Genomic DNA, 27,106 nt, shown 5'->3' on the forward strand with positions numbered 1-27,106 from the left:
CACAACAGGAGGCCTCTGAGTGATCAACCACGGGAAGGAAGCCTTCAAGGGCTGGGAGGAAAATGGCGGAAGACAGAGGTTAAGAAAAAGGAACAAGGAAGGCTCCTAAAAGGAAGACAAATGGGCAGGGCAGGGAAACTGGGAGTAGGAGGACCGAGCAGCTCAGGAGGAAAAAATTAAAACGTATTATGTGTCTTCACTGGATTTATGCTAATTTTTGTAAAACAATGTGGGGAAAGCATCACTCATCACCCCTATACCAGTGCCAACGACAAACCATTGAGGAAAGACCCTTCTCCAGGGACAGGTCTACAAGTAGAGAACCATGCCAGGCAGCTTGAGGGAGAATGAGAACAACAGTTTATCTGCAACAGCCCTTGTGTGCTGCCTCCAGGAGATTCTTGTGGGATGAATGCATATGGGGGCAGAGAGATTTATTTTAAACGGTTTCGGTCACACCTCTTTTGGCCTGCTTGGTGGGCGAGGCACGTAGGTTACTTGCTGGAAGGAGACTCTAATGAGGGAACAATGAGAGCAGCAAGAAGGGGCTAGTGGCCTCTTGTAGTTCCTTCCAACCTGGCAGCAGGCAGGCTCCTATCCTGACACCTAAGCCCTTGCGGTGGGGCCCGTTCTGAGTCAACCAGAGCACAGGCTGGGGATAGAGGCAAGGAGGCAGCAATTCAACAGTGGTAAGTAAATTTAAATGCTTTTATTAACAATCTTCTTACATTACAAGGATAATATGACAAAAAGAAAGTTTCTGCGTACATATTATGATAAACCAACATAGCTCTATTTGTATCCAGTGTTCTAGGTCCCGTCACACAGGTACTATAAAGCGTAGTCTGCAAAATAATAACATCAAGAGGGTTTTTTTAAAGAAAGAAAGTATTAACATATTAATATGTATGTGATAATAGACTCCTAGGTATTTCCCCCCACCCCCACTTATTTTTCCTTTGTGATTGACATGAAAAAGGTTCAGCAGCGTGGGGGTGGAGAGGAGAGAGGCGGGGGCTGAAATAGACGGAATCAGACTGCTGGTTCTTCCGGAGAGACAAAAGTGAAGACTGACAGGTGCCCGAGGGCAGCCTGGCCTTTGTCTTTTGGTGAGCAGTATTGTGACCGCTGTCCCCCTCTGGACAGAGGGCTCGGTCCCTTGGTGCCCCTGGCGTGCTCTCTCTCTGAGGTACAGTGCATTGTGGGATTGCTACCTGGGGATGCCCATCCCCTGGCCGTGGGTCTGGTCCACTGCAGTGGGAAGAAGGCTCGGCCCGGCCTGGTCTCTCTTGAGCCAGGTACTGGAGGGTGTCCCAAGACCCAGTTGGCAGCTAACTGTGGCTCAAGGAGGTGGGCATTGGCAGAACAGACCCGCCCTGGGCTGCGGGTGGAGGGGTGGGCCTGCTGGAGACTGAGGTACTTGTAGGATGGTGGGGAAGAGCAAGACAGGGGCAGAGGAGGCTCAGGATGGGAGCAAATGCCCCTTCGGACCCCAAAGGCGGAAGGCTGGTCTGGAGAGAGGGAGCATGCAGCTGCCCTTGCTCCATCATCCGGTGCCTGGCCAGGCCCTCTCTCCTACCTCCAGGAGGAAAAAAACAGAGAGGAGACTAGGAGCAAATGGGCTTCTGGGTCCCGTCAGGGCTGCACAAGCCCTCCGTCATGCTGCCAGCTTGCACCTGTGCCCCCGCGTGGCCCCCAGACATCCCCGCCCGGCTCGGGCTAGGAGCTCGTGATAAACCCAGGGAGGCGCCCTTCCCAACGAAAGTGGATGAGCTTGGGGTATCCCAGCTCAGCCTCTGCCTCAAGTCACAGAATGCGAACAGTGTATGTGAACTAAACCTGGAGGGGAAACAGCGTTGTCCTGAGTACAGCCAGCAGCAGCTGCTGCGCGGAGCGGGCTGGGCCAAAGCCCTGCTTCTGGACTGGAGTAACCATTGAATTTATGACTGTGCAGATATGTCTCTCCCACTGTTTCCTGCTAGCTGATGCCCCCTGCCCTGGCCAGAAAGCCTGTGGATGGTGGGCAGCGCTGTCTGGCGATGCTCACGCTGCCCCCGTCCTCTCCTCCTGACAGTGGTTGAGCAAGTGGAGGAGGCCAGGACGGCTGCACTTTAGGGGCTTGGCCTCTAGGGGCAGCAGAAGCATCTAAGAGGGAAGGGGCGGTATCTTTCCTGGACCAGCTCTTGATCCAGTTTGCACCTTTCCTATTGCCACTGACGCTGCTCAGTCCTGGTGGGGGAGGATTTTGAAGGGGTTTGTGCAGTGGTCCCTCCACCAGGAGTCAGAGACCACGTCTTACTGCCAAGCAGCAGTGACCGCCTAAGCGTAGGCTGTGGGGGTGGGGAGAGGTAGGGGGCACCTCAGCTGGAGCTCAGGGGGTATCTCCTTCCAACCTCAGACCAAGCCTGTGGAAAAGGAGAGAAAGTGCATGGAGCAAGCCGGGACCCAGCCACTCTCCTCTCCCACACTCCGGGTAGGAGGCCCCCTTGCCAGCCAACCCTGCCTGCTGGCCTTCCCCGGCTCCCTCTCCGAAGGCCGTGCTCCCTTCCCCTTTGCACAACACAGCGCCAGGCTTCCCACTGCTCTCCCAGCTCTATAGACTCTATTTTTATATCTATTTAAAACATAGAAATGTATAAATATATAGGATATTATTTATAGATATATAGACGTGATTTACTCTCTTACTCTGCGTGTATATGTACTGTATATGTCCATATATACAACATATATGCTGTAGCATTTGTATTCTACACTGCACATACCCCTGCTTCCATGCACTCTCTCCTAGGGAGACTGGATTGCATAGGTACTTCCAGGGCGATACCACTTGAAGGGGTGCGGGGGAAGGGAGTGCCAGATGGAAGCAGAGGGGCGTACCATTTTCCTCCCAAAAGGGCACCTTTTCTCCCTCTGGCTAACATGCAAAGATTGCCTCAAAGGCTCCTTAAAAATATCATAGCACCATCCACTCAGCTCAAGCACCCTAACCAACAGACGGCAAGAGAAGGGCCCCCACCAAGTGGGAGATGGGTTTCCCTCCAAGCAGGAGAAGGACCATGCCAGTCTCTTGGGTCCTCCTGAGGACTGAGGAAGAGGCCAGACTAGAACCCATGACACGGCACCACCTCCCCAGAAGACTAGTGTCTGGAATGGGCACACCACTGCCCTCTGAAAACCCCTTTCTTGTCTGAGGAGGACTGGCTTGCCTGTTTCAGCTGTTCCAGCCTGGCCTGGCTAGATCTGCCTCTTGAAGCAGGGAGGGGGCACAAGTCCAATGCCTTCTGCCAAAATTGGACCTATGGGCCAAGAAAAAGCATGATTTCGACTGGAAATCAACCCAGACTGAAAGCCAAAAGCAGACCTAGGTCTAGAACTCCCATTCCTAGAGGGGGTAGAAGGAAAAGTGAAAGGGGGGATCCAGAAGAGGGAAGTTATACTTCAACCCCTCAGGCCACCTCCTGGGTCCCATCAGGCTCCAAGTGATCAAGTAACATGGCATCAGCCCCTCAGCGCCGGCTGGGCCAGGGCTGTGGGCCCACGGCAGGGTCTCAGCTATCATTTCCAGCCTTCTGCCTGCTTCCCCCCCTTTTGGCACCACCTCCAAATGAATGGAAAACATTTAAACATTACCTTAAGTAATTACAAGGTCCTTTTCCTAAATTAAAGGGTTGGCATAAGCAACTCAAGGGGAGGACCCCCTCAGCAAAACAACTCAACTTGGAAACATGTGGCAGAGGCTGAGGTCAGAGACCCCCAAGTGCCATAGATTCCGGGGCCCAGCACTGAACCTTGCCATCCAGGGACCCTGGAGCTTGAGCCTGCTCTCAGTCCCAAGTGAGGATGGGAAATGAGGATGTGCCTAGTATCACAGGGCCAGTCATTAAAAAAATTAAATTAAATAAGGCTGCTGTTTCTGATGCCTGGACTCTCATATTCAAGCAGGCAGGCAAAACTTGGGGATTCTGACATGGCAAGAGTTACAGACGTGACTGGGCTGTCCTCGTGTTTCACAGATACTAGACGGCAGTGGATCTTTTGTTTTGTCCTCCATGAAGGAAAAGCAGATCATGTCAATCATAAGGGCCCTGGCTCCCAGGCTCTGCCAGGTATCTCCTTGGCACAGTTGGCCACAAATCTAGGCCTCAAGGTTGATCTCACTTCCCACCATCCCTACGAGCCAAAGAAAGTCACTAATCAGCCAGCCCAGTTATGCCAAGTCTCAGCCCCAGAGACACACTTCATTCTAAGCCTGTAGTCATCACTCCTAAGCCAGAGGCTGGGTTAAAGGGCTCTGTCTTGTCTGAAGTAACAACATTTGGGATGCACCAACTGCTTTTCCACAGTTCTGTATACACATCAAGGGGAGATTAGGTTAGCCAAGCATATGCTCCCTGGGCTAGACCCTGAGTGTCCCATCAGTCCAGGTGCTTCTCAAGCAAGCAGAAGAGTGGGAAATGCCTGTGACAGAAATCATGGGTAATCACACGCAGAATTCACAGGACAGAAGCACTGGGCCTCCCAGGGAGCATCCAAGCTGAGAAGAGACCCTGTGTAAATTGCAGTGGTGTATCACCCAAATTATTCCCTGTCCCATGGCAATGTGGCCTACAGAGTGTCTGCCACAGCCCTGGCATGGCTAAATTCAGCAGAAGCCACAAGCACCCAGAGTTTTAGGGATGCCCTAACCTAACTTCAAGACCACATGAGAGGTTAGCTTTTGCAAGGTCTGGTGGCCAGCTCAGGAGGTGACCCCTGCAGCTGCGTGCTGTGCATAGCAGCTCATTCTGCTAGGCCAGAAGCGGGTCACCTGCTCTCAGCTTTCTCAGGAACTACAGGGTAGGCACTGGCACTGGCCCATAAGCTTTTCCCCTTCTAGCTGAAGATTTTAGCTCATTTTGGCCACGATCTCTTGAGAGGAAAAAGAGTAGCTCCAACTGACCAGGTGCTCAGGAAGACACTGGTTCTCTCTTCCTGGTTTTCAAGTGAGTGGGAGCCTTAGCCTGCTCCTCCCTACCCATTACCCAATGTAAGGTGTAAGGCAACTGTTGGCTAGAAGAAAGGATCCCAACCTACTGTTTCTGCCCTCACCAAGCCCTGTCTTGCCAGCCTTCTCTGCCCTCAACCCTTCTTAATCTCTGCAATGTTCAGTGAAACTCCCCAGACACAGCAGTTTGCGTGTGTGAGGGGAGAGGAAGTCCCGAGGCTGGGGCTAGGCCAGGTGGGACCTGGTGCTTTGCAATAGCATCCCACTTGACCACAGTCAGGTTTTGACCCTGATGGGAGGAGCAGATGGAGGGAGACATCAGTTTAAAGTGGGGAAGTGGAATGGGGCTGGGAACCTCAAAGCCTCAGAAGGGGGCTTTCAGCCTTTCCTTGCTAGTTCCTGCTAACTGTCTTCTTGCTCAGAGGAGGGTGGGGAAGCATGTGTGCAACTGGGGTGGGAGGTGGGGTGGATGTCACCAGGCAGGGGTGCATTGATTTGTTGAAGAAGGCAGCATATGAGGCCTGGCAGTGGGACAGTTGGAGGAACCCAGTTTTTTTGTTTTTTAACATGCTACATCACTGTTGAAAACAAACAAAAATGTTTCAAAAATAATATATAATATATATAATATATTTATATAATGAAAAGCTATTGACTAGCAGCAATGATTCTAAAGTTATCTTAGCACCAAGACCACGGAGGTGAAGGGGAAGGGACTGGTGGGGGATGAAGGGACTGGTGGGACCAAGAAAGGGCTATAACATGTTCAGTGTTGATGACATTTCCACTGTGGTTCTCAACGGTGGCATGAGGCCTCAGAGACAACATAAACCAAGAAGGAAGGAAGCCACCACAGTTTTATAATGTCTGAACCAAGCAGGTTGAAGACATTGGGGCCTTGCCTGTGGCCAGATAACACTACCCTCTGCCAACCAAGAGATGAAGCTCTCAGGAGAACTGACCACAGGTATATAATTCAGATCTTCCTCCCTCCCCCAAAATGACCTGCATCCACGTGATAGGACCTCTGCATATAAAATATGCATAAATCAGATGTAGGAACATGAACAGAAGTTTTTAACAGCTCACGCACATTTTCTAAAACTCCCTTGCGAGGTATACCGGTAGTTAAATGAATGAAAGAGCATTGATCAGACTCCTCTAGTTTAAACCACTACTTGCCCCAGGGAGTAGGCAAGTGGCTATTTCTAAAGCTTATATTGTATATTGTGATTGTGTGTGTGTGTGTGTGTGTGTGTGTGTGTAGGCTGATGCCTTGAGAGTCCTCTCTTTTCTCCATTTCTTTAGGACATCTCTACCCTGTTCAAAAAAGGAAGAGTTTGCAGGCAGAGACACATTCCCCAGTTTCCTATGACCACGTAGCATGTTATCAGACTTGTTGCAAAAGGAGGACCACATCTCTACAGACTCTCATTTGAGTTATGCATAACTTAGGGCACAATTTGCATTGACACCTCCTGCCACTGAACTATAGCAGGCATTTCTTGATTATTAAAGGAAAAAAAAATACCCTCAACACATGATATGATCATAAAGAAAAAGTATAAATAATCCATGTAACTCGAATATGTACTTTTCATTTTACTTGTTTTTTAGCCAAAAATCACTCCCCTGTTGGGGTCTGGACTTCTTGGCTCTTCATCTCCCCAAAAGCCCTGGATTGGATGGAATTATATTGTTTTATCCTCCACCTCGTAAAAACAGGAATGCTAAAAGCTTACCCCTTCTCCCTTCCACAGGATTTCAAGCTCGGCGGCGAGGCGATGTTGCCTTCTGTATAATGGGTAATAGTGTGAGTTTCCAGGGGGGCTGGAAGGAAGGGATCCACGACCCAGGGATGGATGAGGCAACAGAGGTGAGGTGTGGCAGTGTCACAGTTTGACCGACACTTCTGTTTGTAGGACAGTGAAGGAACCCTCATCAGGAAATGAATAAAAAAATATCTCAAGCTGAAGTCAGGTGGGGAGGGAGAAAAGTCAACCCCCTCCGCCCCCCCGCCCCCGCGCCGCCTCCCAAATGCAGACAGACAACCCACCCTGACTTAAGTCAGAGATCTGATTCAGCTGGACCAGAATGTCAGTGAGGAGGCCGAGGAGCTCCCTCCCATCATAAAACCAAATGAAAAAAGAAAAGGCAAGAACATAAACCCAAACCCAGAGCACCGCCACCCGCAAATGAAAACATAAACAAAATGAGCTACCTAAAGGTGATGACAGAGACCTGTCATTCTAGCTTATGCTGTTGGTGGACAGTAAGGTGGGAACACAGGAGGCCCCAGCACGTGCTTCTGTGAGTGAAAATGAGTTGCCATGTATGTTGCAGCTGCCAAATTTTGTAGACAAGAGTCAGTTTCCAACATTTTTCCTTTCTGAAAGCTCCCAGTGGCTTCTGGTGGACGCGTCACCTTGGTTTTTAAAAATTTTCAGTGTGAGTTTATATATATATATAATATAATATAATATATATTTATATAATATATCAAAGCTTATGAGTATAGATTAAAAAAATATTCAACAGCTTAGTGAACTCTGCAGCGCCAGCTCCCTAAATGTCGGGGTAAAACTCCGTCCCATGGTCCATGGTCTGTAGCGCTGGCTTCTGCTCCAGCGCAGACATCCTACTGAGGACTTCTGCGGACAGCGTGTAACTGTTCCCAGACTTCTCCTCAAACCAGCTGTCCAGGGCTCGCTTGGCATCAAAATTGGCAATTGGTGGTCCGTTTACAGCGATTGTCAACAGGTCGCTAAGCTGCTCCAGGGTCAGGCGGGAGCGGTGGTTTTTGCGAACTCGCTGGAGGGCATTGCGGCCTTTCTCGCAGCAAGCGGTGGAAGTGGGGAGGACTTTAAGAACTTGGATGATCTTGTTCAAGAGTGGAAACCTCTGTTTGTACTTGCAAATGTGGCTGATCAGGTCTTTGAAGCCATTTTTGGTGTAGTAATCTGCCTTGAGTTCTCGCCACTCCATCAACAGGCTACCCCGGGGGTCCAGCCCTTCCCTACAGACATCCCGGGAAAAGGTCGGGATGGCCTCCAGGTGATCAAATATTTGCACCATATCCTCCTTGCCATAGCTCATCAGCTCCTCACTGCTCCTGGGCCAGGCAGCCAGGTCAAACACCTGGCAGGCCTTCACAAAGATCCGGCTGCGGGAGTCAAACCTCTGAGCCAGGATGACCTGGGTCTTCTGGCAGATCTTCTCCCTGATGGACTGGAACTTGGCTTCAGCCACCCTGAGGTTCTTCATGGCGATCCCGTTGAAGCTCTCTCGGAAATTCTCCTCGAACTCCTGCAGGTATTCTCCCGGGGAGTCAGCCAGCCGGCTGATCTCCTGGATGGCCTCCTCGATCTTGTCATCCACCTGGGACACCAGCAGGTACTCACCCTGGAAGATGTAGGCCAGGCGCGAGAGCACAGCGATCACGTCCAGCAGGAAGTAGATGAGCTTGATGGACTGGTAGTCCATGAGGAACTGCAGCAGGGCCAGTGCGATGGCCGAGGCGTCTGCTCGCTGGGTCTGGCTACTGACCTCCTTGAGATGGGTCACCACCTCCAGGTAGTCCTTAATGAGAGCGTTGAGGACGTTCTGCTCGCCAATGATCCACCGCACTGCCCGGATATCCCCCAGGAACTCCGTCTCCTCACAGAGCGTGGCCGCCGTGGACCGCAGCTCGCACATGAGGCGTGGTGAGTAGCGGTAGAAGCTCAGCAGCTGCTTCAGGTTGTTCTCCAGCTCCTCCAGGCATGGGAGCTCCTTCCCACTGATGGCATCCAGGATCTCCAGGTGGGGCCGGTGCACCATGAAGGGCAGGCACAGCAGCCAGGGCAGCGTCTTGCGGATGGTCATGAACATGCTGGCACGGAGGCTGGCTGTGATGTTGGCTCCGTCTACACCCAAGCCAACAGTTGGCTTTTCATCCTGCAACCGGATGCCCAAGGCTGAGAAGGCCCGGTCAAGCGCCTGGAGATAGCTTTCTGTGCTAGAGAATCCCAGCTCCTGCAGGGACAGGAACTCTGTGGCCGGGGGCCCATCACTGCTGGTGTACTGAACATAGACAGCCACCGTGTCGGCCAGCAGGTCGTCGCTCTGCCCATCCAGGATGATGCTGAGGCAAGGTGACTGGCGGATGCGCTCCACCAGGTCTTCCCGCAGGGCCCGGGCGATGTGATGGATGAGGATCTGGCAGTCTCCCTCGTTCATGTACTGGTCCACCACCTTGAGCTCACACTTCCTCAGCAGCTCCGCCAGGGGCCGGAAGTCCAGGTAGGGCCTGCCCTCCAAGGCCAGGTGGTAGGCGGTGTTGAAGAGCAGGGTCATGTTGCGACACATCTCCTCTGTCTTCTCCGGGTGCATGCGGAGCTTGTACAGCTGCAGGCACTTCTTGTGCAGGTTGCTCTGGCTGTGCAATTTGATGGTGTGAATCTTAAACTGCTTGGAGCCGATGATGAAGGCTGAGGTGCGTGAGGACTGCACCGTGTACTGGCGGCAGACGTGGCACCACATCTCATTGAGGGTCGGGGAGTACCGCAGGAACCAGAACTTCTTCAGCCATTCCTGCTTAAAGCGCCGGATTCGGCGCCCGGTGGCCGATGACATCTTGGAGGGCTCATCCGTCGCAGTCATCATATCATTGGAGACAGATTCATCTGCTGAATCGACTTCCTGGTCATCATCCTCCATGATGGCAGGGCCGGAGACCATGCTCTCTGAGGCTGAAAAACAAATGGGAAAGAAACATTTATACCTGGTGGAAAAAACAAGCTTTTCCCAAATCCACAGGAAACACTCCTCGAAGGTAGGTGCCACAACGTGGGAAACAGAAGTCCGTGGAAGCCTATGACAGATTGAATCCCAGCCCAGAATTAGTTTATGAGCACTCCTTCTTGCCCATGTGACTTTTACTCTCCCTGTGATTGTCCACAGTTGCCTTGTCACACCCACCAGGTTCCAGGCTGCCTGCCCTTGCCCTCCATGTGTGGGTGTTTGAGGGATTTAAATGCCCCCTATCAACTGGACAGCACAAGCTAGGAGAGTAGATCTAATGGAGGAGGAAAAGCACATCACACATTCCAAAGTTCTATAGCAAGGACTTGGGATTCATTTGCCCTTCATTAATGTGAACAAAGGCATCTTGGATATGGCCCAAGTGATTTCAGGATCAAAATGCAGTTTAGTTCAGAGGCATGCTTTGAATACAAGAAACACCTCATTCTGAGCTAAGGGACGTGGTTAAAAGAGTAAGTGCTATGTAAACAGTCTCCCTCAGCTGCAGATATGAACTAGAAAACCTCCCTAGTTCTCGACCAACTCTAGAGACCCAGGTAGCCAACAGAATAGGGCAAAGCCATGCAGGTGAATGGCCTGGATCCCCTCACTGTCCATCCTTCTAAAACTCCAGGCTAGGGAACTGGGACCATGTGTGTCAGGACAGAGATTCAGGAAGAGAAGAACAAGGCTGTGTTCCTGGACTAAGTTAGGGAAGCCATGAGATCTCTCCAGTGGGACACCCTGCTTGAGACTGGGGAGAGAGAAAGACTGGGCTTTGAAATTGGGCTTTGGGGTAAGACACCAGTACCAGAGAAAGGCAACGGGTCAAGAACACAGCACACAACCCTTCTGCAGCGGAACTTCCTTTATTGACATGGAGGATACAAGGGCAACACACGGAGCACCTGGCAGAGCTGCCGACGGGCCTGCCAGAGACACTGAGGACCTCGGCTCCCACTCACGGAGGCAGCCACCTCCACGTTACACTCCTCAGGTCTCCCAGAATGTGGTTTCCACAGAGAGCTTTAGGCTACCCTCCACAAAGCCCACTGTGTGCTCTGCCCTCCGACAATAATCTCATCCAAACCAACTTACCTGCAGGGTCCGAGAACTCTGGGAGCTCCAGTACCTGTGGTGGCAATACGGGGGGCTCAGGAAGTTTCCCAGACTTAAGCATGTCTAATTCTGCCTGGAGCTCCCGAACCTTCTTCTTTAGGCGAATACAGTTAGGGCAAAAAGAGGTGGTGGGAAGTTCATGAGGGTCAGATGCAAGAGAGGCCTCAGCAGGACTGTCAGCCTTGAATGATGAAGGCTCCTCTTCTTCATCCTCCAATTGGCCTGGCTCCTTGGAGACCCCTTGGGGGACCTTCCAGTCCCCCTCCCCCTGGGTCCGGCCTATATTCTGCACACCATGGGTCATGGTTGTTGCACACCGACTGTAGGCGTCATCCTGGTATTTGGGGACTTTCCTGATGACCAGTGAGGTGCTCAGGGCCAACTGGTGGGCTTCCACCTTTGCAGATTCCAGTGAGGCCTCCAGAACATCCTTGAAAATCAGGTCAATTTTCTTCTTCTTGGCTTGGGGGTGTAGGTCCCCCTCATCAAAGCCACGCTTGTAGGGACTTTTGCCCTGTCTCAGCACAGGGAGATGAATGGGACCCCTCAGGTCTTCTGGGTTATCCAGAACCTGCTCAGACTTCTCCCTCTGCAACCTCTTCTCTCCTAGGAAGGAAAACCAGGGTGTAAGGAAATGGGGAAAACCCCCAAATTGGAGAAACCAACAGAAAACAAAGGAGGCCTCCTGTTAGGTCACCTGACACATCCCTCTAGATCTGGGCTCTTGGGGCAAGTGTTGCAAAGGGGAGATATGAATCACTCAGTGGTCCATCAGAGCTAGACTCGTAGGACCTGAACGGTGGGAAGACCTTTTATAAAGAGACAGTTTCCAAGAAGCCTCATGTCTACAAGCTCTATGGTTATAAGTTAAGAGAAATCTATAAAGGAGAGTAATTGAACATTCTTTCCTATGACCCTAGAAAACAACATCCCACTTAATCACACTGGGTGGTGGGAACATACCTCAGAGCCAAGTGAGTATCAACTCCCCCAGCCTTTGCAGCTTCCCCTCAGCCCTAGCAATGACAAGATGGCTGCTTTGACTTGGTAAAAGGTACACGTGAAACACCATAGGCCTCACTCCTTCCTCCTCCTTTGTTGCTCTGGAGACAGCCCACTTAAGGCAAAGTCCATCCTATGGCAACTGTCCTTTCTAATTCTCCCAGCAATCAGCAGACTAGGAACATGTGAGAAAGCACGATCTGAACTTCTGTGGTTCTCACTGACAACTAAGGGCAGAAGAAAGGGGAAGACAAGGAGACCTATGGCGCTGAGGGCTCCAGCATGGCAGCCTCCAACAAGATAAAGGACAAGGTAGCCACAATGACCCAAAGCAGTCTGGAAATATAGCCATGTCTCCTTACTTGGCAATTCAAAGGACGTTTCCTTGCCTATTTCTATCATGTGAATTACTTCAATTCACTTTGAGTTACTTTCAATTGTTTCAAAGATTTTGGTGAGCTCCTCAACCATAAATTATTTTAGACTGATTTCTTGTTTTTAATTTTTATTTTTTGAGACAGAGACCCACTCTGTTGTCCAGGCTGAAGTGCAGTGGTGCTCATGCAGCTTCCACCTTCCAGGCTCAAGTGATCCTCCCACTTCAGCCTCCCAAGTAGCTGGGACTACAGACACATGCCATCATACCCTAATTTTTGTACTTTTTGTGGAGACAGGGTTTCGCCATGTTGCCCAGGCTGGTCTCAAACTCCTAGGCTCAAGCCATCTGCCCATCTTGGCATCCCAAAATGCTGGGATTACAGGCATGAGCCATGGCACCCAGCTAGCCTGATTCTTTAAAACTTACCAACATAGTTTCATAAACTGCTACAGAAGTGCTGATGCTTCCTGGTGAGAGATGCTAAAAAGGCAGAGGAATCTCTTCAGCCCTTAGAGGGTCCTGAAAGTAGCCTACGGAACTCAGAAATCTCAAAGGTTTCCTAGACCAGGTGCAGGGGCCCTAGGTGATGTGCCGCTGAACAATGACTTGAACTAAACTGTACTTAGGATTCTGATGGCTCCATTTGCAAAAGGCTTCTGATTGAAGGGTTTGCCATAAGCAGTCCAGATGTTCCACGCCTGGTTTCCCACAGCTGGCACGGGTGCTGTGCCCTGCCCCATGTTTGACTTCAGGTTTCCTTTAGGTTACAGCACAAAAGGAAGTTATCTATTCAGGATGCACCTTTTCTGTCCTCACATGAATACTTAAGGAACAACTTTATCTCCAAGGCTTCTGGAACCCAGGCAGCTCCCCACAGCCTGCACTTCTATATCAGCTGAGCTGCAGAAAGGGGAGAGATGGAGACAACTTGAAAATGCAACCTGTATGTCTTACAGATCAGATGCAGCACTTGCCCATTGAAAATCTCTAAAAATCAAGAGCCACATTTTCCTTTCCTCATGGGACAATCAGGCAGCAAACAACTGAGGACGTCAGGAAGTCAAGCCTAGAAATCACCAGAGATTCCTCATCATTGTTTGAAAACAACGTTGTTCAAATTTCTTAGTATGATCTTTGTGGACTTAAGGCTTTCAGAAAAATCTACGGGCCGAAAGAGACCTTTAAGCATCATGAAATTGGTTCCAAAGCCTCCATACAACATGGAAAACAACAACAAAGAAAACCTCAAAGTAAATTAATGAATCAAAGTAGGTCAAATAACATAAATTGTTTGAATGCAAGCTTTAGATGCAATCTATTCTTAAAAGGTAACCACAAAGGAATAGTTTACACTCTCTTCAGGAAGACTTCTGGCAACAACCAATATCCCTACTTAATAAGAACTAATAATTCATGCTCTGGCCTCCATCAGGGTGCCAACCTCCAATGACAAAGAAACCTCCTTCTATTTAAGACCAAGAGTGACTGGGCATAGGGGATCTCCCTTTCAGAGCAGCAATGGCACACCCATCTGGGACACCACTAACCGGAGTCCGCTGAAGCTACAGGCTATAGAGGCACACATTTAAAAGCCACTGAGCTCCATGACCATTCCCAAGGGCTTCAGGACCACCCACAGTGGTGGAACTGCCCCACTGTGGCTTTTAATTTCCTTCCTATTTCCTACTGTTCAGCCTGACCAGGAATAGACCCTCTTCCCTCCTGTATCTTCATATGTCTTGGTGTATCTCCGTTCAAGTGTGTCTGACACGCCTCCTTTGAACCACTCCAGAAAGCTCACACCCTTCTCTGAGCAGTCCCCTGTGGTCTTGGGGCTCATGGAGGATGATGTAGCTTCAGGTGCTCTGGAGAAGACCACTGGGGGAAGAAAAGGACATCACAAATCCAGAAGAAGGCAAGAAGGTTATGACCAAGGGATGAAATCTGTGTTCTCAGATAGGATTTTTCTGGGTTTTCTTTTCTTCTAGTGGTACGATTCTTTGGAAACCTTCTTGGCTGTCTTCATTCATTTCTTCTTTTATCCATTCAACAAAGACTTATTGAGTCCCTACCATGTATCAGGCACTTTTACATGAGGCTTCTCCAGAGGTCACATGGAAACCACTGCAGCCTCATCATGGAAGCACGCCTTGCCAAGTGAAACCAACATGTGCCCAACCCTGAGATCCAAAGAAGACAAGAAATGAGTATGTTTACGGGGTCTCCTTTTACTGCCCATCATCTCCAGATACCTTTTACCAAGTCAGGCAGCAGCTGTGCACTCAACGTCCACAATTTGCTTTGTTCTGTTTTGCTTTTAAAGATAGCTTAATTTGAATAAGTCACTCCCACCCCCTTTTCATCTTCTCCCCTCATATTCCAAGTGAAGATTTATTTCCAATTAGTAAGTTAGTCAGGAACACGATATGGTGAGGCTTGGGAACAGCCTTGGTTCCTGGCACCAGATAGACTCTAGGTGTTTGGATGTGTGGTTTTAGTCGGGAAAAAAAAAAAAAAAAACCCTTGAAGGAAGGGCCTGGACTCACCAGTCTACCCTGGGCAGGATGAGGATGGAATAAAAGGGTAAAGGACTAGGGGCTGAGAGTACTTAAAACTGCTTCTGGATGGACATCCAACCCACCCGGCTTCCCACACCTAAGTCACCATCCCACCTCCTGCCAACCTTCTTCTTTTGATAGAGATTGTTCCTTCACTTCATCTCATTAGGACTGCGGTAGAGACACCAGGAGGAAACAAGGAGGGGACTGGTTTTGTCTGGGACATCAGGTAACATTGCAGGTCAGAACTTAGACCTTGAAGTCAGACTGATATGGATTAGAAACCTAGTTCTGTCCTTCCTAGCCAGGTGACCCTGGATGAATCACTGTATTCATTTGATATTCGGTTTGCACATCTGTAAGACAGGTAAAAGAATCCATGTGGGATCATGAGTATTAAAACTTTATAGCTGAGGACGTATGATGATGGAGGTGGGCATTGTCCTAAATGCCACATGTCCATGACTCCATCTAATTCTCAGGGTACTCTGACAGGGTAGGGATGGCTGCTATGATGATTACATGGGAACATGCAGAAAATCTGCTCACAGGCTATGGAAAATATATCAACACCAGATATTGTAGGTGACTGAAAAAAATGAAAGGTCATCTCTTCTACTCTTCACTAACTTTTAACCACAGGGGTTCCCAGATACCCAACAGGCCTCTGACGGTGGTAGAGTGGGGTCCTTGGACTGTTGTCAGTATTTCACATATTGAGTATATAGTAAATGTTACCTATTACTGCGATCATTATTGAGGCAGTGGCAGTTTGTAACATCTTTTCATCAACTGGAGTTGGGGAAATAGGGTACATTTTGATTAAACATATTTGCTTGGCTTTGGGGGCTTGTCTCTGTCATGAATACTCTGAAATGTATGTGGTAAGGATTTCTGAGACCATTTCTAGGGGAAGATAACATGCTGGGGTGGCCCCTGCCTGGCCCAGAGCTGCCGCTCAGACCTCAACCATCTGTTCCCCCCAAATCACTCTGGGTTTCCCATTGCTGGGAACTGTATTTCTCAGGAAGCTCCAAAACAAGCTATCCAGGCCTCCCCTGGGGCTCAGTGGTGGGCGCAGCTCATGTGGAGCGTGGCACTCACCTCTGGCCAGGTTGCGGTGGATGGTTTCCTGGGACATGCTGTGCAGGCGCTTCATGTAGTCTTCGCTGTACCAGACCCGCAGCCACTCCCCAGGCCGGATGTCCCTGCATGCCCGGAAGTAGATGCGCTCACTGTGCTGGAACGCCAGCAGGTTCTGCTCCCTCTCCTCCCGGGAGATGACCACGTACCTGGCGGGGAGGGGAGACAGGTGAGAACGCACAGGCCACCGTTTGTTGAGTGCCCGCTGGTGCCCGCACAGTGCTGGGCAAGTGTGGATGGTTAGAAGTCCACAGGCACGTGGGCCTGTGTGAACATCAGCAGAGCAGCTGCCCTGTCCGGAGAAGCAGCACCGGCCAGAACCCATCCCTGTCCCAACGTCACCGTGTTGTGGAACCTCAAGCAGATCTCCAAACCTCTAAGAATCTCTGTTTTCTGAGACTGGATATGACACCTGCCCTACCTGCCTCACAGCATATGGAAAATATATCAACTAGATACTATAAGTGATTGAAAAACTAAAGGTCATCTCTTCTACTCTTCACTAACTTTTAACCACAGGGGTTCCCAGATACCCACAGGCCTCTGATGGTGGTAAGGCTGGGGTCCTTCAACTGTTTCCAGTATTTCACAAAGCCTAGCTGAAATAGCCCATGTGACAAAGTGTCCAAGAGATCAATTAATAAATGCTAAAGATCAAAATCTTTTAAAAAATGGGGGATCTAGTGGGGACAGGGGAGGAAGGTAAATAAGAGACTACAAAAGGTTGACAACCACTGGTTAATCTTACTAAATGATTTTAAGATAAGGAGACTGAGGCTCAGAGAGGCCAAGCGACTTGCCCAAAGTCACACAGCTAATAAATGGGAGATGGAGCGTTGAGTCCTATGCATGTTTCCCACTGTAACTCATGGCTCCTATGTGGGCATGTAAAGCACCAACTCAGCAATGCCCAGAAAACCTTTAAAGTTCTGTCAGACCCTCAGAATCTAGCGCCCTCGCCCATTCTCACTGAAACAACATGTGCAACATCCAGCCCACCACCCTACCCACCTTCAAAAGGTGGGATGAGGGAACACCTGCTGAGGAGTGAAGGTGTACAGATCAGAGGGCAAGAGGAAATTAGTTGGCGTTTTAGGGTTCTGAGCTACACAACACCTAGGAAATTTGTAGTAAACAATAAACTTCTTTATGTTATGGTTTGTCTCAAAAACCAGCAACAAAAATCAAAGTCCGTCTGATTGGTGTGGCCCAATGAATTATATCTGGAAAAGTACAGAGGAAACAAAAATTCACAGAAGAATTCAGATGGATAATAAACAAATGAAAAGTATTCAGCATCACTAATAAAAGAAACACAGCATAGTACATTGTCTCATTGGCACGGATTTCTAAAAGATGATAATATCTCTATTGGTAAAGGTGGTAAGAAAGGTGTCTCCTGTACTGGTGATGCAGAATTAACAGGTGCAACCCTTTAGTTAACAATTTGACAATATGGCTCAAGAAACATAAGTTATGGATGAAGTATGCAAACCCGGCATACCAATATGCTGACTTGTATCATTGTGTATAGCAGTACAAAGGCAAAACATTTAAATGTCTAATACTAGAGAAAAGATTTTGTAAATGATGTTACATTTATACAATGGAATGCTATTCATCCATAGAAAAATGTTTTCAAAGAATCTTTTATGACATGGAAAAATGGTGTTGAAATAAGAGAGTGTGAGAACAATAGGACTGGAAGTACACTATGGTTCCAATAATGCTTTAAAAACAAGCCCCAGTAAACGACTTGAAGGGAATATACCAATGTTTTAACAGCGACAACCCCTTATAGGTGGATCATCTTTGTAATTTTGCACACTTTCAAAGTTTCCCTCAATGAGCAACTATTACTGTCACCCACCTCACTCCTGACACATGCACAAAGAAAGGAAATATATGAATGCCAATTCCAGTATGAGGTGACAGTGGTGGCAGCTGGCAGCATGGAGAATCTACATTCTAGAGGTCCCAGGGATGGCTCCAGCTGCCCCTCATCTGTGTCTCATCTATATCCTGCCTTGCTCATCTGGAGAGCCTGGGAGGAGGCTGTTGCCCTCCAAGGAGGATCACTGGAGTCCAGGGAACAATCCATTCTGGCAACACGATACTGCAAGACCTCAGAAGGAGTAAGACCAAGGCAGATGGGAGAGCAAATGTTGGCTTTGGCTGCTTCAACCTTTTGAGAGAAGCAAGCCACAGGCTCCACCATGGAGGTGTAGAACTTGCAAGATTTACAGCGCTTAGCTCCCCCAGAATTTGCGTCTTATCCTAGGTCTGTGTTCTCTGTTAGCCCCAACACATCGGTGTTCTTATCAGCATCGGATATAAGCATTGCTATCCCTGAGTAGTGAAGACCACATGGTGATTCCCACGCACCCAGCCTCATGATGTTATTAACAAAGGACTTAAGAGAAAGGAAAAGAGACTCTCCTGGCTGAGAGAAGTCACTCCAAATTAATAATTCCCAATCTCAATTCTACAGCTGTGAGTCAGACTTTTCTCCATAGCTGAGATTTCTTCTGAATATGCAAAATATTTCCAGTCCCCAATTTAGTGAGAGTCTAGGATTTGACATCCAAAAATAATCAACCTTGCAGTTGGCACAGAATAGAAGTTGTTCCAAACTTTCCTGCTCCCAGATACGAAAGGGAAACCATTCATTCATCTTTTTTCTCACAGGACTCACTTGAATCACAGCACTATGATTGGAGAATACTGTCTTCTCCTTTTTTTCTTCCAGTTTCTAAACAAGCACCAAGCTCTAAAAGCTAGAATTATTTCTCTGACACTCAACATCAAGAGAAAAAGCTAGATGAGAAATACCTTCCTATCAGGGATTTATTTATTCAAAAGAGCAACTTCTAGGGTGTGTCAAAAGGTTTACAAAGACTCAAGTCAATTTAACTTTCAATCTTCTGGTCTTTTTCTATCCATCAAGAATCAATATTTGGAAAGCTAACCTCAAGGCGTTGTATAAATCACAAAGTATTTTCAAAGGCAGATCAACGCTTATTCAGATTTTGTTGTATTTGTTGTTCTGAAACTTAGCATTTGAAATACAATATATATGGCAACTCTTGGTGAATCACAACCCATTCCCCTGACAAGATGTTTATGTTATACCATTTAAGAGGTAAAGCTAAATGAGGCCAGCTAGGTCCCCAAACCTGTTACCTCTGATTAGATCTCCTGCTTTTAAGTGTTTTGCCTTAACACCTGCTGGCTTGATCAGTCCCCAGAACCCTTCTGTCCCCATTCACAACAACCCCTTCATGAAGAACTGTGCCTGTTCCATTGATTACATGGTTGCAGAAATCAGAAGCCCTCCCCAAGGAGTGGAAGGCTACCAGGAGGGGCAAAATCTATCCATTGTGGCTGAGCAGCTCTTTGCAAGGAGATTTGAAGAGTTAACCAGGTCACTACCTCTTGAGAGAAGGCACAGAGAATGCCTGGCTGAAGCTGTTCTGCAAATGCTAGTGCTTATTGAGGCATTTCAACTCCAACCCACAGAATTTGGGACCTTTGGAGCAATCAAGGGGAAGGTGGTGGTGCTGCTGATGGCAGTGGAGAGCTCTGGACTAAACCTGTCATGGTGATCCTGGATTGCTTTTATTCCAACCTCCCCGCTGACCTTGGGGACTGGATAGGTAAGTACTAAGACAACAATTCTCAGACCTCACCCACTGTGTCTTATCAAGTGCATCATATTTTCTAGCTGGGTCAGCATACGACTATTGTTTCTAACGCAAAAGAGAACATAACACAGGGCACCCATTTTGCTGGAGGGAATTGACTAGGCCAGGCTCAGACACTATTGCCTAGTGGGTATCTTCAATACAAAGGAAGCTGCCCCAGTTAGTGAGGCAGAACTAGGAAAAGACCGACCGAGAAGAGGCTGGGCTCTGTGTTCTCACATGCACAGGTCTCCGGGCTAGGAGGGGCTTTGGGTCACACATCTACCCACCAGATGGTCACCTGGTCACGGCTAGAGGCCTCCCTCTTCCAATTCATTTCTGTCTCTCACCCAAGTTTCCTCTTCCTGTTTTAATGTGCTAGCCCAACAATCCCCACTGAAGCCAAGAAACAGAAACTGAAAATCTTTTCCATCCCAAGTTGACAAGTCCTCACTGTCTCTTTTGCTCTGACTTCCGTTTCAGTTTTACAGCTTCCAATTTGGCTCCTTCCCTCCCCAGGAACAGAGAGAGCAGCCAGCCAGTCACTGCTTCATACATTGACCTTGGGAGAGAAGGCCCTGGGAATGGTTTCACGGCATCTTTGCATCTCTCGGAAATTGGGTAGTCCTCCATTTCTATGGCCATGCTTTTTGGCCAAGAACTGCGGAGGATGGCAAGTTAGGACCTTCTAGAAAGGGGATCTGTGGGCAAGACTAGGGGACTTCCTGTCTGAGAGAAGCTCTCTGAGACTGGCATTAAGCCAGGGCAATGCACAGGTGAGGAGGCTTCCTCTTGGCAGAGGCGGCAGCTTTGGTTACTTTGAGAAGACTCAGATCTAGGTGGGCAGAGCCTTGCCAGTGCCAGACACACAGGCACCTGGATTGGTGGGGAGGATCACGCCTCCAGGTGGCCCCTAAAGTGCACTGGCACATGGACAGCCCCTGACCCTTCTAAAGCCTCCTGTCCGAAACGGTGATTGTTTTTCCAGAACTTCTCGCTTACTTTTAGGGAACAAAAGGTAAAATTGACTTAGCAACACCTCACTTTTGAGCAGAGAAATGAAATATAACTGAGTGGTTTCGTGCATGCATACCCTTCCTTTCCTCTGAGGGCCTGACATGGTGCTGGATACAGGGAATCTGGCAGTTGATAGAATCAGGGAAATCAAGGGGCACTCGAGCCCTTCTCACCAACATGCTTTTCCTTAAACATCTAACCCCTGCTTTGGGGTCCTTGAGGTTTTCACAGGAAACGAAGAAAAAGAATACACACCAAAGAAAGATCCTGGACACTGGGTGTGTTCAAAGAGTGAGATTGATTTCTTTTTATTGCCATCTTAACAAAAATACTTCGGAAGGCAATCTTTGATTCCAGCATAGAAGGCCGGGCAATTCCAGGCAATAATTAAGCCATCGGGCTGTTGGACAGGAGAGTGTTCAGTTTGAGGGAAGCAGGAACCCCCAAAGAACCACAGAATGGGGAGATGGAGCCAAAGGCGCAGGGACATTGCAGTCACCTTCCATTCTCCCTGCGTGGGACAAAGCTTGGCTTGGGTTTACAAGCAGCACTCCAAGAACAGACTTGGAAGGCAATGGCTGCTGCAATCCACCCAGCTCCCACTACGGCCGGGGGCAGGATGGGAGGGTGGGGGATTGTTTGGTGGAGGGGTTGGCTGGGGGACTTCTGCTGGGGTCAGCTTCAGGTCAGGGAAAAAAAAGGACACAGAGCTGAGCTGCACCCAGGTCAGAGCTAAGCTTGTATCTGCCACCTGCCACTTCCCTCCCTAATGCTAAGAACCCAGTTTTCTCCCCACACTCCAACATGAAACATGAAGCTAGAGGTGTATGTAGCTAGTGCGTAGGCAGCCCGAGCAAGCAGAGGCAAGGCATGCTGGAACCTGGAATGGGACATGAGCCCCACTGGGCTCTGGATTCTTTTAGAAGCCAGGGAAGAGGTTGCCCTCCACTCCTGAGATCTGGCCCTGCCTCTCCAAGCCACTGGCTATGAGCCATAGAGCCAGGGCAGGGTGGGAGAATCACCTGCTAAATGCTAGGTGCCTCCCACCTCACCCAGGACAGCTGAGGCAGAAGCAGAGATACAGGGGGCAGAAGCCTGGCAAGGGGCAGAGGCCTGGCAAGGGGCAAGACCTGCCCCCCCACCTCCTCTTCCCACTACTCCAGATCTGGCCTCTGACAGGGGAGCTGGGAAAACCGATACCCTGGCTTCCAGTCCTGGCCCTCTCACTAACTGGCTGTGTCATTTGTCTTATACAGATGATGATGACAAAAATGATCATAATAATACCTGACTTGGCTGCCTCGAGCTGACTGTCCTGAGCCCCCACTAAGACCACCCCTCCGCAAGGGCGAGGAAAAGCATAAAGTGCTCTCTATGAATGCAAGACAGTCTTTTCCTTCCTCCGACGTCATCCCATTCTTCTCCCCACTCCAAAAAAGGCAAGCACAGCAGCTGAGCACGCGCACAAGGGCAAGCGGAGGGCCAAGGCGGGCACCACCCCCGGCAAGGGAGGGCAGACCCCTCCCTGAAGGACTGACTTGACCTGCCCATCAGGCCTCACCCCCTTCAAAAGCAGCAGCAGCAGGGCCTGGGAGGTCACACGTGGGAGGCCGATGCAGCGGCCCCGAGGTTGGGAAGCGGGACTCCATTTGGATGCTCCCCACTGTTGCGCCCCCCCCTCCCTGCAAGGCCTGCCGCCACGGGACACAGACCAAGAGGAGAACGATCTCCAGGCCAAGCAAGCATCAAGCAGGTGGCTTATCTTACATCTTCAGCATCCGCCAAAGATGAGGGTGCGGGGCTGAATACATGCTCTGTTAGACCACAGGGCAGCGACCTGCGCTCGGTGAGGAGGTGACAGCGCCCCCAATGTCCTACAAGGGTCATCGATCCTGTTCCTGGACACGAGAGACTGGCCCTTGTTGTGAGGCCAGACATCCCTCCTCCATGACTCTTCCTCCTAGTGCAGACTAGCTGGGTTAGAAATTGTGCTTTCTCTTCCGAGACCTGGTAGTCCGTGTGGGGGCTGATGCTGGGGAAGCTGGTGGGGGCTCTGGCAGGGGGGCTTGGGCCTGGGTGGCCTGGGGAGTGGAGCCCGTAGGGGCTGCCCCTTCTGGCCCCTGCTGAGATGCCTGAACCCCATCCCGGATCTCTGTCAGCGTCTGGCACATCTGACCGACGCGGCTGGTCAGCTCGGCCATGGCCTGGCCGATGACGTGCATGCTGTTGGCCATGTCCCGGTGCACGGTCACCAGCTCCTGGCAGAACTGCCGGAACACCTCGGTCTGCTGGGCATGGACGTGGAGGAGCTGCCAGTCGAGGCCTGTGGTAGGTGGGCTGGGGTACGGCCGAGGGGTCCTGCAGGCAGCCTGGGCCTGGGGCGAGGGATGGGGCAGGGCCTCTGGCTTGGGGCCCACTGTCTCAGACTGGTCTGAGGAGGAGGATGAACGGAGCAGGGCGGGCCTGGCCAGGTGGGCCTCTTCCTCCGGAGACCGCTGCAGAGGCACCCGAAGAGGCTGCCTTGAGGGCCCCGGTGCCTCCTCATCTTCATCATCTTGGGGGACAGAAACAAAGATGGAAAAGTGGTTACAAAAGGGAGAAGGAGGGAGGCCCAGGGGTTGGCCCTGCCCCTGAAAAATACCTGAGTATCCCCCTGCCCTGCCACCCTGCAGTCTAGTTTGGCCCCCGCCCATACAGAAATCCCTGTTCCCCAAATCCCTGAGGTGCATGGGCCCAGCATCCCTGGGGAGAAGTTCCTCTTCCTCGCATGGAACAGCTCCATTCTAGTGGGGAAGAGCCCAGGCCAGGGGACTTGGAGACCGCAGCCCAGCAGCTGCGTGCCAACCCAGCAGCTCCTGACCTCAGCAGTCAGTTCATCTCTCTGCAACTCACTTTCTGCAATGATAACGACTGCCCTGTCTACACATCGAACCGCTTGGCTACCTAATTGGGGTGTTAAGAAGAGTCATAAACAAGATGACAAACATGAAGGCGCTCTGTAACGCTGAAGGAGCGGCGCCTGCCTAAAGGTACTATGATGCTCTCGGCTCTCTGAGCGCCAGCCTCTCTGAGGCCACATCTGCATTGCTTGGGGCCATCTTGTGGCCTTGCTGGAATCTGCACCCTTTTTTTCCCATAAGTTATTAGGGTACAGGTGGTGTTTGGTTACATGAGGAAGTTCTTCAGTGGTGACTTGTGAGATTTTGGTGCACCCATGACCCAAGCAGTATACACTGTGCCATATGATGCAAAGGCATAAGAATGATACAATGGACTTTGGGGACTTGGGGGGAAGAGTGGGAAGGGGGCGAGGGATAAAAGACTACTAATATGGAATCTCCACTTTAAATCACTGCAGCGGATGCTGACAGGCTGAAGAAACCCGCAGGACAGTGCAGAGCAGGAGAGCCACCTCTGAAACCAGCCCTGCTGTCACCCTGTCCCCCAAGGCAGGCTTCCAGTTCAGTCACATCGTGCTCCCATCCAGGAGCATCTGACTGCACAGGGGCCATCAGACAGACTGCTCCTTGCAGCCGGACACAGGGAGGGGGCCCAGCCTCTGCACATGTGGGTCCTGCTTTCTGGTGACCAAGGGTATGGGCTGATCCCTGTGGCAGGATTAAATAATGTATGGGCTGACCCTCCTGACAGGCAAGCCCTCCCTGCCTGGATCTGAGGGCTCAACTCAGAACCACCGCCTAGGAAGGTGACGGGGAGGACAGACAGGTTTATCTTAGTTACCTCATGCCTCCCAGGGGTCCTGGGGGCTCACTTGGGCCAGCTTGGTAAGAGCCCTGTGTCTCTTGGCAGTGCTTGGTGGGACAGCAGCCATCCCCTGAGATCCCAGAGACCTTTCTAGCATGGCCAGTGTTGGAAGGAGTGAGGCCCAGCGAGGTGATGCTGCTCCCTCCCTCCCAGGTCCCGGTTCTGCCAAGCCCCTGGCCGAGTGCTGCCGCAGCTGGCCACTGCCAGGAAAGGGAGGGCTGTGAGCCTGCCATGGGGCGAGTGGGCTCTGCCCGATGGCACACTCCGGCTCCCTGCCAGCCCAGGTTACCTTTGGTGGCTTCATTACATTCAGTCTCAGGGAGATGGAGGGGTGAGTGGAGCAGGATGCAGGGAACAGGCTTTACTGGATGCTGACCCCCCCATTTTTTTCTTATCACAGGGTGGAATCCTCTTAAGACTTAGGAAAACACTGATTCACAGGAAGCCAGCAGACCCAGGTTCAAGTCCTGCTTCTGAATCGAGCGCAGGGCCACCTTGGTTTTCAGAGCTTACTTTCTGCATTGCAAGGAAGTTGAACTAAATGGTCTCCATGTTCTTTTCCAGTCCTAAACATCTGACTCTGTGAACGGCCACCTGTCAGGAGCCCCAGCCAAACAGGAAGCGAGTGGATCACAATGGCAGGGAGCCCAGGAAGGGAAGGTGCAAGTGAGTCTTTGCGAAGCACCTTCCCACAGGCTGAGCCACGGCTGCTTCCCCGGAGCCCCTCCTGCCTGGCTCCCACCATTCACAAGCCAGTCAGGCAGACGGCCTCTAGTGGGGACTGCCGCTGGCAGGGCACGGGGAGATGCGCAGAGGTGGAAAGGAAGGGTTGCAACCCCTGCAGAGGCCTCTACTGCTCCCCCTTCTGCTGAGCCCCAACTAGAACTCCAGCCCCAGGGGACACCCGCCTCGGCCGCTGGGGCCCTGGCTTCAAAGTGCATGTGAGACACAGGAAGTAGAGAGGAAAGGCAGGGACAAGTACAGAGGGAGAAGAGTGGTGGGGAGCGGGTGGGGGAGCAGCTGGGAGGATGGAGAGGGAGCTGAGAGGCAGCACACAGAAAAGGGGGTGCAGGCAGCGTGGCTCAGGCAGGGGAGTAAGGAGAATAACAGAGGAACAAAGCAGTCAGGACCAGACACAGAAAGGAACTGATCTTTCCACGGCCCGGCCTGGGCCTTCACAGCTTGGCCGCCTCGTCTCCAGCCCCCTCCCCCGTGCTGCTACACTTGGGCTTTCCTGGCTTCTCACTGTTCCTGGAACGTGCCAAGCGCCTTCCTGATGCGGGGCCTCGTACATGCTGTTCTCTGCCTGCGCGCCTCCCCTCCCCTTCTCCGCGCCCCACGCTGCTGCCTGGCCTGGTTAACTCTTACTCTTCACATCCCAGTCCGCTGGACTTCTTCAGGGAGCCTTCTCCAGTCCCCAGTGGAGCCAGTTTTACCCACTCCTTAACTCTCAGACAGCTGCTACATAACCTGCAGCGTCAAATGCAAAATGAAAACATGGGGACCCTGCCTCAAAAACTATGAAGAATGTCCAGATGGCGACAGCAGAGCCTGAAACCCCGCGGCCCCTGTGACTGTTCAGGTTGCATGCTCATGAAGTCAGCCCTGCTCTTGGGACCTCCTGGACTCCTGTGTCCTCCATCCCTTCGTTTCCAGTTTACTCGTGCAATTATTTAAAGTTGGTTTATTCCTAGGAGTCCAGGGTCTCCCCAAGAGCAGGGCCTGTGTGGGGTTTATACACAGCTGTCTTCCCAGCTCCTAGCACGGCTCTGGCACGGAGATGCTCAGTAAATATTTGAAAATGAATGCACAAAAAGGGATGGAGAGGAGAAGAGTGGGAGAAGGAGGGGAGGATGGAAAGAGTGGGCTGGACAGAGAGGGACAGGAGAGAACCAGAAGGAAAGTCGGTGGCAGACTGTGGACTGTAGGCTGGGGGGCAGGCAGCCGGCTGGGCGGTGGGGGACTGGTGATACTCACAGCTGGTCGAAGGGCTGTCGGTGCCATCCAGTTCTGCCCTGGGGAAGCCGTGCCCTGCACGGGCCGTGAGCAGCGCTGACTCGATGGCCCTCTCGTGGGCTGTGAGCACGATGGTGGGGGCCCGGTCCCCGGCCCCAGGGCCGGACAGGGACTGCTGCATGAAGGCCAGCTTGTCCTTGGTCCTCCGTTTCATGTCATCCCATCTGTGCTTAATGTCCTTGACGGAGCGGGGCACCTGGCTGACGGAGGTGATTTTCCGGGCTATGCCTTCCCAAATCTTGTCCCTGTCAGCATGGGACAGCCGCATGGTCTCCCTCCCAAAGAGCACTGCTTCGTGGTGGGTCACCTCTGTGACAAGAATGTCCAGCTCCTCCTTGGAGAACTTGGGCTTCCTCTTACGCTCGGCCAGGTGTGCCACATTCCTTGGGTTGAATATCCCACAAAGCACAATTGGGTAAATGACCGTCAACGCAGGTGGTTCTCCTTCCTAATTGCTGGCCCCCAGCTGGGGAGCCAGGAGGCACCTGGGGCAACCTGGCCCCCACCACACCCTCCTCCTACCGAGAGGTCCCTTCCACTACTCCTCGGAGGGAGGGTGGAAAGAAGAGACGGCGTTACATGGGAGGGAGCACTGAACTCAAGAGTTGAAGGCCTTGGTTTCAGGGCCTGCTTTAGCTCTTACTAGCGGTGAGAG

General features: G+C 50.9%; 1 protein-coding gene and 1 pseudogene across 7 annotated transcripts in view; both read right to left on the reverse strand.

Annotated features, from left to right (window-relative positions):
* Positions 1 to 694: 694 nt before the first annotated feature.
* The window catches only part of PRDM11 (PR/SET domain 11), a 132,748-nt gene continuing 106,336 nt past the window's right edge, over positions 695 to 27,106 (reverse strand). For 5 of the 7 annotated variants that reach the window (XM_055281826.2, XM_063641827.1, XM_063641826.1 and 2 more), the window contains exons 6-8: positions 15,932 to 16,119; positions 10,868 to 11,494; positions 695 to 9,717 (exon numbers count right to left, since the gene is read on the reverse strand). In XM_055281826.2, coding sequence (XP_055137801.1) covers positions 7,553 to 9,717; positions 10,868 to 11,494; positions 15,932 to 16,119 — 2,980 coding nt within the window. In that variant the 3' untranslated portion in view covers positions 695 to 7,552. Of the gene's footprint in view, positions 9,718 to 10,414; positions 11,495 to 15,931; positions 16,120 to 20,949; positions 23,225 to 26,412; positions 26,835 to 27,106 lie in introns of those variants that run through there. The other 2 variants (XM_055281829.2, XM_063641828.1) reach the window with 2 other exon arrangements.
* On the reverse strand, positions 20,950 to 22,608 carry LOC129484196 (uncharacterized; annotated as a pseudogene).

Source organism: Symphalangus syndactylus, chromosome 6 (assembly GCF_028878055.3).
Source record: "Symphalangus syndactylus isolate Jambi chromosome 6, NHGRI_mSymSyn1-v2.1_pri, whole genome shotgun sequence".
Lineage (NCBI taxonomy): Eukaryota > Metazoa > Chordata > Mammalia > Primates > Hylobatidae > Symphalangus > Symphalangus syndactylus.